Raw genomic sequence first — 13,978 nt, 5'->3', positions numbered from 1 at the left:
TCAGTCAGCTAAGCGTCTGCCTTCAGCTCAGGTCATGATCCTAGGGTCCTGAGATCGAGTCCCATGCGGGGGCTCCCTGCTCAGAGAGGAGTCTGCTTCTCCCTCTACCTCTGCCTGCTACTCTGCCTACTTGTTCTCTCTCTCTCTCTCTGCCAAATACATACATAATAAAACCTTCAAAAAAAAAAGTAGCACCTATCATAACCAAAATTACTCTAGAAATACATTATAGACCTTGGTGTCATAGATTTCCTTCAAATGAAATTTATCAAACCCTGTTCACTATATCGGGTGATTAATTTACATTAGACCCTTTGTACTCCTGCGCTTCATCATCATTCTCAGAAATTCTCCCAACAAACTCTTCCCGCCAAATTATTGAAAACACGGTCGCTAAAACACTAACTCCCATCACTGCTGAAGCTACAAGCTGAGGTACCCAAGGAACAGGAGGAAGAGATGGGGGAACCGTCCGCTCTCGCAGGAAGAGTATAAATTACCACCGATGGATTTAGCCTCATGAGGGAAGACCAACTTTCAGTGGGGATCTGTTTTTGTTCTTAAATCTTTCCAACAAAGACACAGCCTTACAGCCCACCTGGGTAGGAGGCTCCCCTGTCCTCACGTAGTTCGCGGCTGGCTGGAAGTCTACAACAGCCCTGAAGTAATAGTGATGGACCTTTCAGAGACCCCCAATGGCAGATGCCCCCAAAAACAGTCCTCTAAAAAAGGGAAAGGCCTCACTTCCGGCACACTTTATTTTTTTATTTTATTTTTTAAAAAGATTTTATTTATTTATTTGACAGGCAGAGATGACAAGTAGGCAGAGAGAGAGAAGGAAGCAGGCTCCCTGCTGAGCAGAGAGCCTGATGTGGGGCTTGATCCCAGGACCCTGGGATCATGACCTGAGCCAAAGGCAGAGGCTTTAACCCACTGAGCCACCCAGGCGCCCCCACCCCCCCCCACACACTTTAAAAGTTCGATTTTTTTTTCCCTAAATGGAAGTACAACAAATCTTGAATGCACACTACCCAGTAATTTCTTGCATTTGTACATGCCTGCAAACACACCGCCCAAGCACAGACTGTCACCTTTTCTGCAGCAGGGTCCCTGAGCAATCACACTCCTTAGGAGATTTTTACTAATCAGTGGGGAAAAAAAAGTGTTTTGAAAATCCAAAAATGGGTGCAGGCAGGATACCACACTGCCACCGTTCATGCGTGGGGACACGCAGTCCGCAGAGCGGGTGAGAGACAACTGCTCTCTCTCCTACTCCGAAAGAAGGATCTCTGAGGGAGAAGCAGCCGTCAGTTGGAACACCTAATCCTAGTGGAATAAAGCAAACCTATCTCTCGCCTAAATGGAAAAGAGGATTTAGAGAAAGGACAATACATTTTGATGTTTTGATTTGCTACAGAAAAAGCTGACAGAACTTGGGGAACATCCTGTATCCCACAAATGCCGGCAGGGAGGGCTAGCCTTCCCACCTCCCTGGCCTTCCGCCTATCACCTCTCACACAGGCGCTGCATGGAAATCAGTGGGGAAAAACCTACTTTGAGAATCCCAAGGGTACAAAGAAGATAAGCTATTAAAAAAAAAAAAAAAAGTCCAGCTAAAAAAAGCTGACTCGGGGCAGACACCTAGACAGGTCTGTAACAAAATAAAAATCAAAGCCCACATTTTTGAGCCACTACAAAATGCCAGGCACCGGGTTGGCACTGTGTATGGACTTCTCTTGTTTTACTGCTCACAAAGCTTTAAGTGGAAGAATGTTTACTACCAGCATGTTACAGAAGAGGAAACTCGGTTTGGAAAAGTAACTGCCCAGAACTAGAAAGAGAGTCAAGAGTCAAACCCTAGGACTATCTAATTCTAAAACTGTATTTGTAGCCACCCACAGGCAGGAAGTTGGCTTCCTACCCAAACCAGGCCGCCCGCTCACTCTGCGCCTGTATGTGGCCGGAAAATCTGTCACCCATGGGGAGGATTGCCATGACCAGTTGGAGAGGAGAGGGAATGAGGGAGAAAGCTCCTCTAAGTTCTAGAAGATGCCATCACTGCCCAATCTTCACGACCACCACCAGCCCATACACTCTTCTCTTCAATGAAAGTTAGGATTGTTTTCCCAAGGAGGGGAGGTGACATTGTAACAGACTCTTTGCTCAAGTCCCTCCCAAACAAAGACATTTCCTAAATGGGAACCCCCCCCCCCAAGCCCCGAAGCTCCAGAACACAGAGTTTCGTGCCATTCCCATCCTGGCTGCACCTTGCCTCATCAGGAGACCGGAGGGGGTCTACGCTGTAGACACCAGAGATAAGGAGACCGCCCTCAGAATCACTGGAATCCCAGGCATTCACCTCGCCTGCATCGTCCCTACCCCTGGCTCGTCACCAGCCGGGGGACACTTAGCCTGAGTTACCGGGGGCTCCGACGTCACAGTCTTGGCAGGTGGTCACTGTCCTGCTGACCCACAAGCTGCTGAGAGCCGTTCTTCAGAAACCAGCCACAGCTTTGCCCCCAGACTACCACCCCACCCCCAGAAGTCAGCTGTCACCTGCTGAAGGTCGCCCTGCCTTTTTCCTCCTTCCTGCTCTTTCTCTTTCCTCTCTCCCACCCCTCCTTCCCGTTTTCCACTTTCTGCCTAGTGTCCGGTTTCCTCCCTTGCTCTCAAATGTCTTCTTTACTTCCGCGCTCCTGCCTTTCCCAGCCTACCCCCACCCCACTCCCAACACCCGCAGAAGATGTCGTGTCCTCCACTCGACTGGGGGATGTTCCGAGAAAATCCAACCTTTCAGATGCAGGCCCACTCAGGGTACGGATGGAACATTTAAATAGGGCGTGCTTACTCAGTGAGTAAATGGGACTTCGTGCTTGGGACCCCAGCAAAGCAGGGTGCGAAAACATGAATTTGGGTAAATATTGACATATGGAATGTTTTTTAAAGCATCGAAAGAGTTACCATAGGAAAAATGAGAACTTTGTCGGACCACCTCAGACCTTATTTTACAGCTCTGTCTTTCCTGTTTAAATCACAAATTGGAGGGATGGGCGGGATGGATGCTGAGGGCGCCTCACGCCTTCAGACAGGCCTGCCGGGACTCCAGAGGGGCGGGGAGCCTGGGCAGGCGGGCGCTGGGCCAAGGGCAGCGTCTGTTACCTTTTCCATGCGCTCAATCAGCCGGTCCAGCTCTCCGATTCTCCGGTCCTTCTCCTCTAGGCTGATCTCCGCCGCTTCCATCTTTTCATTGGCTTCTTCAATTGCTTTCAGAAAACTCTTGGTTTCTTCCTGCAAAAGAAGCACACTGTTCTCAGCACAGCCTCGGAGACCCGAGGCTGCCGACTGGGGGACCAAACAGCACCAGCCTTGCTAAATCATGGTGTCTCTCTAGAAGCACATCCTGGGGGCCTAGGAGTGTCATGAACTCGTATCATGAACTCCTGTGATTCTGGTTCTCACCTGGAAAGAAAGAAATATCGTGTGGCTTTTTAATGGGCCCAGTTCTTTTTTCTCCTTTCTCCGCCTGACTCCTTATATCTAAAAAAACAAGCCTGCAAAGGTTATTTCTCCCTTGACTGGGCGCTCGAATTGTCCGTGTATTTGCCAACAGCACAAAGGGCAGTAGGGCCATCTCTGGAATTGAATGCAGACTGCTAAGACCCTTCCCCCATATTGCAAAGTACCAACTCAGTCAACCATCCAGCACATGTATAGAGCTTTGAGAACACAGGATAAGGCAGCCATGGCTCCCTGCCTTCAAGGAACTTATACTCGCTCCTAGGGAAGCCAGGATGTGAGGTGTACAGTCCAAGTCTAGTAACAGGGACAAGAGAAGGCCACAGCAAAGAGCAGAGAGAGTGTGGGCTTCCCAAACACGGAGGACACTTCTCATGAACAGCAAAGACTTTGTGCATGGCGGCGGGGGGGGGGGGGGGCGTGTTTAGCATTTTCAAGGCTTTGCAGGAGCTCAGGGAGGAGCGAGGGCAGGGAAGGGGGGCATCTCAGGGAAAGAGGAGCAAATGGAGGGAGAAAGGGCACAGCTGCATGGAAGCCGGGACCCGCCGGAGAGTCTAGCCAGAGAAAGCGGGGTATTTGGAGGCAGAGACTGGGGGCTATTCAAGGCAAGGAGGGGAATGCAGAGAGGGAGGGAGAAGTGGGGGAGGGAGGGAGCCAGTGAATAAACACCTTGACCCTCTCCCACGTTAGTGTCCGCTGACTCCCCTCCAGGCAGAAATCCTGCTACCGCAGCCCCTCCCCCAACGATGACAGCTGGAACATTCTCTGTTCCTTCACGGGCGGGCGGCTAGGACGTACACACCAGGAGAGCCTCCTTCTCGGCGCTGTGCTTCCGCTGCTCCTCCTGCAGCTTCTCCTCGTACTGGCTGTACAGCTTCTTGGTCATCTCTCTCATCACCTCGGCGTTGGCTTGCTGGGAGGATTCCACCTGCAAAGACACGCCCGTCAGAGCTCTGGCTTTTGCCGGCCCCACGGAGCCGGCCCCTCTCGCTGCAGCCCCTCTCGCTCCCTGCGCGTGTGGGCCAGGTGCAGACACGCAGCAGGGCACCCAGGACGCTGCTGCAGGAGACAGAAGCAGCCGGAACTCAGGGGAGAGCGACAGCGGGAAGAGGGACAGCGGATGGGTAGAAAAAGACAAGGCAGTACTTCACACGGTGCTTTCAGGACAAAGACCTTCCACGTGAGCAAATTTTTCAAAAGAAAAATGTAGCTAAGTGCCAGCCCTGTCCCCTCAATTTAGCCACTTTTAAATTGAATTCTCTTAGGGCGCCCCTGGCTGTCGAGGTCTATTAAGTGTCTGACTCAGTTTTGTCTCAGGTCATGATCCCAAGGTCGTGAGATCAAGCCCCATGTCCAGCTCGGCGCTAGGCGTGGAGCCTGCTTAAGATTTTTTCTCTCTCAGGATGCCTGGGTGGCTCAGTTGGTTGGGCGGCTGCCTTTGGCTCAGGTCATGATCCCAGCGTCCTAGGATCGAGTCCCACATTGGGCTCCTAGCTCGGCAGGGAGTCTGCTTCTCTCTCTGTCTCTGCCTGTGCTCGCTCGCTCGCTTTCTTTCTGACAAATAAATAAAATCTTTAAAAAAAAAAAAAAAAGATTGGGGCGCCTGGGTGGTTCAGTGGGTTGAAGCCTCTGCCTTCGGTTCAGGTCATAATCTCAGGGTCCTGGGATCGAGCCCCGCATCGGGCTATCTGCTCAGCAGGGAGCCTGCTTCCCCCTCTCTCTCTGCCTCCCTCTCTGCCTGCTTGTGAGCTCTGTCAAATAAATAAATAAAAATCTTTAATTAAAAAAAAAAAAATTTTCTCTCTCCCGCACGCGCCCTGTATCTCCCCCTGTAAAAAAAAAAAAAAGTGAATTCTCTCTAAAACGTGTCCACACTTCACTATCTTCTTAATCCCTTTCTTCAATGACTTTTCCTGCCTAATGTCTTTTGATCCTGAAGTTTTATTATCTTTTATTCTATCAATTTTAACAAACCTTTATCTCTAAATAAGATCTCCACATCCTAATTAACCTCAAAAGATGTGCTTTTCAAATTCTGTAGTATTCTGTTGTGGGCTGAAAAAAGATCACTACGTTATCAGAAGTGGGTCTGAGTAGAATAAGCAATCAAATTTAAAATGTTAAAAAGGTTACCTATTGAAGGAAAGAGTAAGAGACTAAAGGGAATATTACAGATATAGATATTCTATTTCTGAATATAGTGTTTTGTAGATTTGACTCTGAGTTAAGTAAATCATTTATCTGTTATTAAAAAAATTAAATTTCAAGAAATTATCTACCAAGACCATTCAATGGGAAAAGAAGACTCTGAGAAACAAACCGAGGGTTTTGGAAGGTGGGGGGGAGTGGGGGGTTGTGTGAGCCTCGTGGTGGGTATTAAGGAGGGCACGTATTGCATGGAGCACCAGGTGTGGTGCATAAACAATGAATTTTGGAACACTGAAAAAAAATAAAAATAAATTAAATAATTAATTAAAAAAACAGTACTGGGACAAATGGATAGCCACATGCAAAAGAGTGATGTTGGAGACCTAATACACCATATCCCAAAATTAAGCCAAAATGGTTCAAAGGTTTAAGTGTAAAAACCAAAAGTATAAAAGCCAAAACTATAAAAGTCCTCCAAGAAAACATAAGGTAAATTTTTGTGACCTTTGGTGAGGCGATGGTTTCTCAGATACAATACTGAAAGCGCACGTGACAAAAGATACATAGAAAGACTTCATCAATACTCAGTATTAAAACTTCTGTGCTTTAAAGGATACCAACAAGAAAGTGAAAAATCCAGCGAGTGGGAGAAAAGATCTGCAAATCGCCTGATAACTTGTATCCAGAATACATAAAGAATTTTTGCCACTCAATAACAAAATATCCAATTTTAAAAATGGGCACAGGCTCTGATAGAGATCTTCTTTGGGAAGATACACAAATGACCCCCAAGCACAAGAAATCTGGGCAGTATCATCCATTGTCGGAGAACGCAAAGCCACCAGGAGATACCTCCTCACTCTCCTGCATGGCCGTCCGCAGTGAAGCAGCGACAAGTGTTGGTGAGGAGGATGGGGGAAATCAGAAATCTCACACAGCTGGGGGGACTGTAAAATGGTGCAGGCATATTTCTAGATTAGCTTCCTACTGTTTGGCTTTATTTTTCCCCTGCCATGCGCATACACTATTTTAAAATTTTGTTATGTCAGAGAAACAGGGAGGCCTTTGAAGGCAGGTTGCCCACATGGAGTTGAAGCTGTCCCATTAATTCCACTGGCCAAGGAGTACCCAGGAAAGACTGACGCTCACCTCATGTAAGAAATCTGAAGTCAGCCTTGCCATACATTGTGCCTTCCTAAGTACTGCATCTAGAAACGCTCCCGCCTGGTCTGGGGAACACTCGGGCAGGGACTCCTAGTGCCGTTCAGGCCCAGCTCAGGAGAAAAGAAAAAGTCAGCAGTACTTTCTGGCTTTTTCAGCAACGCACCCCTTTTTTCCAAACTCTTATTCAGACATGCGGTATATGAAATCATAAACAGAAGAGCTTCCCTGTTTGAAGTAAAGCAAAGACCACATCTGGTCAGGGTGGTTGTGTCTGGCCAGTGGGACGATGCAGACACACACCCAGGGGGTGACGATCACAGTGATGACACAGGGTAATGTGGCAACCCCTCCCCCCATGTGAGGTAGCCCCACACGGAGGGGGACTTCATGGTCCAGTTTGTCTCCCTAACCCATTCCTTAAAAAAAAAAAAAAAAAAGATTTATTTATTTGGGGGAGGGGGCATGTGAGCAGGGGAAGGGCAGGCAGAGGGAGACACAGCCTCCCCACTAAGCACAGACCCCCAATGCAGGGCTCGATCCCACAACCCCGAGATCATGACCGAAGCTAAAACCAAGAGTCAGATGCCCAACCGACTCACCCACCCAGGTGCACCCCCCAGCTCAATTCTCAATAGCACCACCCTCCTCCAGTCCCAAAAGTGTCCTGGTTAGAGCACTTGATTAAACGGGTCTGCCGCCTATGAGGAACTCTCCTCTAGGACCGCCTAATACTGTGTTGAACACGACTGGAAAGCCACAGACTTAAGTATGAACAAATTGATTCAGGAAATAATTTACTGAGTGCCTTCTAGGCACCATCCATGGGTCTGCTCCTACCAGTGGGTATGAGATCAATCCATGCTTCCCATCTAGAAGGGGTCCTAACACCTCCAAGGCAGGAGAAGCCCCACTGAGGAACAGGCAAAGCCTGGTGGACAAGAGGGACCCTGCCCAGAGTCCTTGGTCGCCCACGGATGTTCTTCCTGCGTGCTCTCAAGACTCTTTCCTCTCACACCACCCAGAAAGACCTTGAGACATCAGAGAAAATCTAAACAGTGAAGCTTCTGGAGTCCCAGGCCTGTGGACACCCCCAGGGTGTGATTGCAGCGCCATGATGACAGCCCCTGAGGCCACTGGGGCTGGGGCAGGAGTGCCCGCTGGGGGTATTCACGGGGAACCCCAATCTGGACTGACAGCAGCGAACACACAAACCCCCTCAGTGCCCTCCAGCCCAGCCCTGTGGGGTTGGCCACAAAAACGCAGACAACGCCAACTAGGCAAACAGGGGAAAGGAGATGGAATTCCCGAAGATGGGAGGAGAGAGGAGAAAAGGGAACGAGGCGGCGGCTCAGGGGCACGTCGGCACTCTGCTTTACCTTCATTTTCAGCAGCTGGTTTTCGACCTGCGCCACCTCCAGCTGCCTCTGCTTTTCCCGCAGCTGGCCCACGGAGGCTTCATAGGTCTGCCGCAGGTCTCTCATTTGATCCTTAATGTTGCTATTTTCCAAAGTAACATCCACCAGGGTTTTCTAGGGATGTGAAAAGAAATCAAAACCAGAGCCAGTGATGTGAGTAAATGTGGCCAGAGTCAGGCACTGGGACATCCCTTTGGCATTAACCATTGAGAGAGAGGTCAGGCCCCAGCAGCTGCAAGCCGGGGACGCTGGGGTCTGAGGGGCTGCGGGTCCCCCCACAGTGGTCAAGACGTCTGCGGCTCTGTGGCCGGGTGGCCAGCGAGCCTCTGCCCACCCACCCCGCCACTGCTCAGGATGGATGGAAATGGATCAAAATGGAGTCTTTCCAAGGAAAAGTATTCATAAGTTATCGTTCCATATTTTTTTAAAAAATGGGTTTTAAAAATAGTAAGGATAGAACAAATTCCATTTTGAGAAGGCAAATGTATAAACATTTGTTCAAATGCACTTATGCAGAGAAAATTTGTTTAAAGACTAGGCTGAATTTCACCAAAATCCAAATACTAGGTTACCACTAGGTGGTAGGCTTAGGGGGGGTATTTATTTCCTTCTCTGTGTTTTCTGTCACTTTCAGATTCCCACAACAAAATCAAAAAACAAAACGCATTTTGGAGAATGGAGGTGTTGCCTTTTCTCCTTACAGGGGCTGTCACCACTGTTTGCGGACTGCCCATCCAAAGGCCGAGGTGCTGGTGACACCCGTCTTAGAGAAGGGTGGTGACAAAAAAGCACCAGGGAGCAGGGTTTGGGGACTCAGACCAGGGCCTGACAAGCATCAAAAGCCTGTGGATTTTTGCTCCCGGCCACCCACTGAAGGAAGAGCGATTGGATTAACACTGGTATTAGTTAACGCTTTGGGGTCCACTTGGTGAACTCCTCGTACAGAGAATGGTCTCCATAACCCGGAATTCTTACCACTGGGGACTGGGTTATGGGCACCACCTACCACCTCCCCAAGTCGTGTTCAACTTTCAGGTAGACAGGGAAACTCTGGGGTTGGACCCATTTTCTAATACGTTTGTTCTCTTTGCAGATGATCTGTCCCTGAAGCTTCAAGTCCTTAGCCTCCCCTTTGGATAAAATGCCTCTCATTCTCCTTGAATCAGGAAAAAGGATTTTTGATGGAGCAATATTAAAAGAAACACAGAAGCCATTTGGAAGCAGAGGATCAGAAAATAATTTGAGCTGTAAAGGGATTAGAAACCACCTGGCCCAACCACCCCTCTCCAAGGCCCCGGGGCTTTATAGGTCCAGCTCTCGTGCTCATGAGCCTACATCTGGACCCAGAGACCAGGGTTTTAATCTTGGTTCTGCTACTAACTAGACACCTTGTTCAAGGCATTTCTCTCTACTGGCCTTGGCTTGTTCATCCATAAAACAAGGGGACTGGAAATCATCTCAGCAGCTCCTTCCCATTCTGACATTCTGTGAAATCAAACCAGGGGTCTGGTCTCATGGTCAATAATGAAAATAGGCCAGTCTGACCAATGAGAGAGGTCAGAGTCTTGCAGAAATAAGAACACAACTATCTTCAGACTCGCTTGAATTTCCTGGCTGTGAATAGGGCGCCTTTCTTTTCTCCTTTTTCTCCTTCTCTTTCTGCTGCTTCTTTTTAACAATAATTTTTAATCTTTTCATGATAAAGCTCCTCAGTCTGCCCTGGGCCAAGAGGCTGGACCATAACTAGAAACCAGTCAGGGTACCTGGGTCAAAGCTGACCCTATTCTAACGGATGACCTCGCGGCCGGGGGCACCAGCGGCTGGCAGAGTGGAAGTACAATGGGGAAGAAAAACCAGAAAATCAGATCATATACCAACCAGGTCTGAACTCAGGTGAGGTGCAGCACCGCCCGGTTGGCCAGGAGTGGGAAGATGCCCAAGAGAGAAGGAAAGGGAGTCATGCCAACCCCCCTTGATGACAGGAGGAAGGGAAAGCCAAGGCTACTGGACAAACCAGACCCAGAGCAGGGCCATGCCTGAGGCCGGGGAAAACGGGCACACACTAAGAAGGACCAGGAAAAGGGTGAGGCTCCGAGCCCCCACTGGAAATGGCCTCCCAGACAAATCGGAACACGACGCCCACCTGGGCTCACTGTTGCGCCCAGCTCTACGGTTGGAGCTACTGCTGTAACAGCTGGTGATCCCAACATGAAATCTGTTTATCTGATAAGTTATTTATATAGAACCGGGAAGGACAGTAGTAGCCATGAGACCTTTAAGAAGAGGGTAGAAAGATGAGAGTCAAATGAACTTGGAGGAGAGCTAGAAACTATCCTTTGCCTGTCTGGAGACTAAAGCCAACGGATGCTGTTTCTGGTGAATGTAACACTGTGTCCTGAACCCTTTCAGGTTAATTTGCATATGAGATGCAGGACTGGGGTGGAAGGATAACAGGGTGGCAGAGGCCTGGTGAGCTCCCAGCAAATCAGATGACTCCCGAGAGCAATTCTCCGGGATTGACAACACACATCTGGAGGACCCTGAGTCTTCTGTGTCCCTGTCGGGTACTCTAGGACATCCTTTGGCATGCATAGGATTTCTTTTCTTGTGAAATAATTTCTAAATTAGGCGAACGTGCTTAACAGCCTTTGGGAGTTCCTCGCCACGCTTGACCACAGACTGTCTGTGATTAAGTCTGTCTCTCCTGTGTCTTGGTGGAAATTCCTAAACTGGGGCTGCAAGGAGCGGGCGGTGATGGGCTGTTTTAGGCACTGACACTTAAGACCCCTTGGGTGCCTACTGGAGAAGGGGATGCCTCTAGCAGGGAGCTCAGGATGGAAACCCCCATTTTAACGAAGGTGAAAACAAATAAAACTCAAAGGGTTAGAGCCCCTGCTTGGAAGCACTTCCTTTCACTTCCTTCACCAGCGTCCTGGCGGGGTCTCTACCATGGCCATACTTGAAGGATCCTGCATGATGGCCGGAAGACACCCCATGACTTGCTTTTCTCCAAAGGTGCAGGGTCCACACCTGGTTAGCCGTGCTCGCCCCACCCGGAGGGCACCCAGGCTGACTGTGAGCGGACGAGTACCTGCAGGCCGATGGAGTCCGACGTTAAGGCCGAGTTCGTGGCATTAAAACTGTCCAGGGCTGTCGACTGTGTCTGGATGTGATTCTTGAGATACTCCTGCTGAGCCTGGGAAGCCTGGACAGATGATGAGGTAGTTACACAAAACCACATACACCCACAACAGGCTTCAGTTAGGCTAGAACCTTCTCCTGATAGTCCAAGTAGAGCTTAAGGTTACAAAGCCTGCATCTGCATGGCCCAGAGGGGGAAAGACAAGAACACTGTTCCTTCACGCCTTCCCCTGTGGGGCCTCGCCAGGTCCTCACGACACGTGCAGCAGCCAAAACTCCCGCCCTTTATATGAAGGAAACCGAATCTGAGTTCAGGGATTTGCACCCCAGTGGCTGAGAAGAGGCACAGCTGGACCTGAAAGGCAGCTGCCACATCTTCTCCTGTCATCTTGCCCTTTCTAGTCAACACAGAGAGAGCACACGTGGGGCTCACAAGCTTCTTAAGCACGTTATGGGGCTGCCGCTATGTGGTCTTTGTAGGGCGTGTGTGTTCAGCACGTTTGATGCGGTTTCATCAGAGAGTTCCGGTAGCCTCAAGCTAGAGCGTCAAGAAGAGGGAGCTCTACTGCTGCAGGAGGCAGGGGGAGTAGGGGTGAGGGTTCAGGGCCCACTCAAGGCTGGATGCCCGTGGGGTCTGTGGACCCACAGGAGCCCGCCAGCAATGACAGAGCGGGTGGCGCCCTGTGTGCAGGGGAGCCCGAGTGGGAAGAGTAGGCCCGGCCTGGGGTGGGGGCAGGCCGGTGGCACGTTCTCGCTCAGGGGCGAGCTCACTGAGCAGGAACTTCGCAGCCGTCATCTGGCTGCAGAAGGCGGGCTGGCCTGCAGCTGGAGGACACTGTGGCGGACGGACAGTTCCCGCCACCATTCCCACACGGGAAAATGGGGGTGTGTGGGAGATGGAGATGGAAAGCGGAGGGCAGAGACTCGCGTGTGCATCTGCTGCAACGCCAACCATTGGCTTTAATTACGGCTGTTGGTGTGTGTCCGTGGACGGCAGAGTGAATTTCCACAAGTTGGTAAAGACTCCCCAAACCGCTCCCAGCAGGCCAGGGAGAATGGGCCAGGCGGGGCGGCTCTGTTTATACACCCCACCCCTATAATCAAGGCCACGGCTCTTACTTAAGCAGATCATCTACCAGCCAAGCCACTGGCTAAACTTGACTGTTGCAACCGTGCTTCCTTCCTCCAGATGTTTACCTTTCTGGAAAGTGTGTCATATATACACGGACTTTTTTTCTTCACCATTATGAATCATAAGTATAAAAAATCTTTTTTTTTTTCCCTCACAGGATTTAGCTTGTTTAAACCAGAGGAATGTTATTTTTTCTTAAACTCCAAAATAGTACCTTCAAGTAGTTCAAACATTTACAAAATATAAAAGGGAGACACCAAAATCAATCAACCACTCCTGTCCCGTCTGCTCAGGTACCACCTGCCCACTCGGCCCCTCAACTAAGAATCCTGGTTAATTAGCTTCTTAATTATCCTTCTAGTAACTGCTTTCATACCCACAGAACTAGCTAAACATACTTATTTTCCCTTCCTATTTTACATAAGTGGTAGCTCACTGTACATAATTCCTTGTATCTTGGTTTTTTTTTAATTTATTTTTTACCATCTACTCTGTATCTTTGAGATCTTTCAGTATCTCTTTCTGAGCTCCTCTTTTTTAAATTCTGCGTATTCCCTTGCAGAATGGTTATTTAGCTTACTTTCCCCTTCTTGATGGACATTCAGGTTTCCGGTCTTGTTTCTGTCACAAACAATGTGGTAACTAAGCTCACACGTGTATCATTTCACATGTTAGAGTTTATAGAATACATTCCTCAGAACCGAATTGCTAAGTCACAGGGTAGAAACCTAAGTAATTTTGTAGATACTGCCAAGTTGCTCATCCTCGGGGTGATTCAAAATCACATCCTGTCCAGCAATCGGCCTGTTCCTCCACAGCACTGCTAGTGCAGTGTCCCGTCCACCCCCACAGGGATGCCAGGCTCATAGGTAAAAATTACTGTAAGTTATCTATAACAAATATTTTGCCTATTTCTGAGTTGTGGCCTTTTTTTCTTGATGTCTGTGCACTCTTTAAATACTCAGAAAATTAGCCTCTTACCTATGATGTGAAGGGCAAGTCATTTGGGCTGGGCTTGTCATTGGACTTTGGTGTTTTCACCAGCACACATCTTTCATTTCAGTGTAGTCAAAGTTATGAAACTTTTGTGGTTTGGGATGTCATGTCAGAATAACAAAGAGCCTTCTCCATCCCAAGAGTATAAAAGAACTCACAAACCTTTTCTCCTGGCACTTTTAAATTTCACCTTCAGCATTTAAGACTTTGATCTCTTTGGAATTCATTCAGATATAAGCCTGTCGTGACATCACATAAGTTGTCCCCACAGCGTATAATGACTGGCCCATTTTCCTCCATTTAGGCTGCTACATTTATCACATACTGACGTACATTTCTGGGCTTTTTTCATGGATGCTTATTTATTTACATGCCAATATGATACGGTCTTAATCTCTGAAGCTCTCTCAATTTCTTGTAATAGTAATAGAGCTAGTCTTCCTCATTGCATTTCTCTCCAGAATTT

General features: G+C 48.8%; 1 protein-coding gene across 3 annotated transcripts in view; it reads right to left on the bottom strand.

Moving 5' to 3' along the window:
- Positions 1 to 13,978, bottom strand: part of MYZAP (myocardial zonula adherens protein) — an 89,189-nt gene that overhangs the window by 45,888 nt on the left and 29,323 nt on the right. For all 3 annotated transcript variants that reach the window (XM_080808171.1, XM_080808169.1, XM_080808170.1), the window contains exons 5-8: positions 11,335 to 11,448; positions 8,205 to 8,357; positions 4,319 to 4,444; positions 3,160 to 3,288 (exon numbers count right to left, since the gene is read on the bottom strand). In XM_080808171.1, the coding sequence (XP_080664297.1) occupies positions 3,160 to 3,288; positions 4,319 to 4,444; positions 8,205 to 8,357; positions 11,335 to 11,448 (522 nt within the window). The remainder of the gene's footprint in view (positions 1 to 3,159; positions 3,289 to 4,318; positions 4,445 to 8,204; positions 8,358 to 11,334; positions 11,449 to 13,978) is intronic.

The sequence above is a fragment of the Martes martes genome (genome assembly GCF_963455335.1).
Source record: "Martes martes genome assembly, chromosome: 7".
Lineage (NCBI taxonomy): Eukaryota > Metazoa > Chordata > Mammalia > Carnivora > Mustelidae > Martes > Martes martes.
Note: the sequence above shows the minus strand (reverse complement) of the source record. Positions and strands in the feature narration are given on the sequence as shown.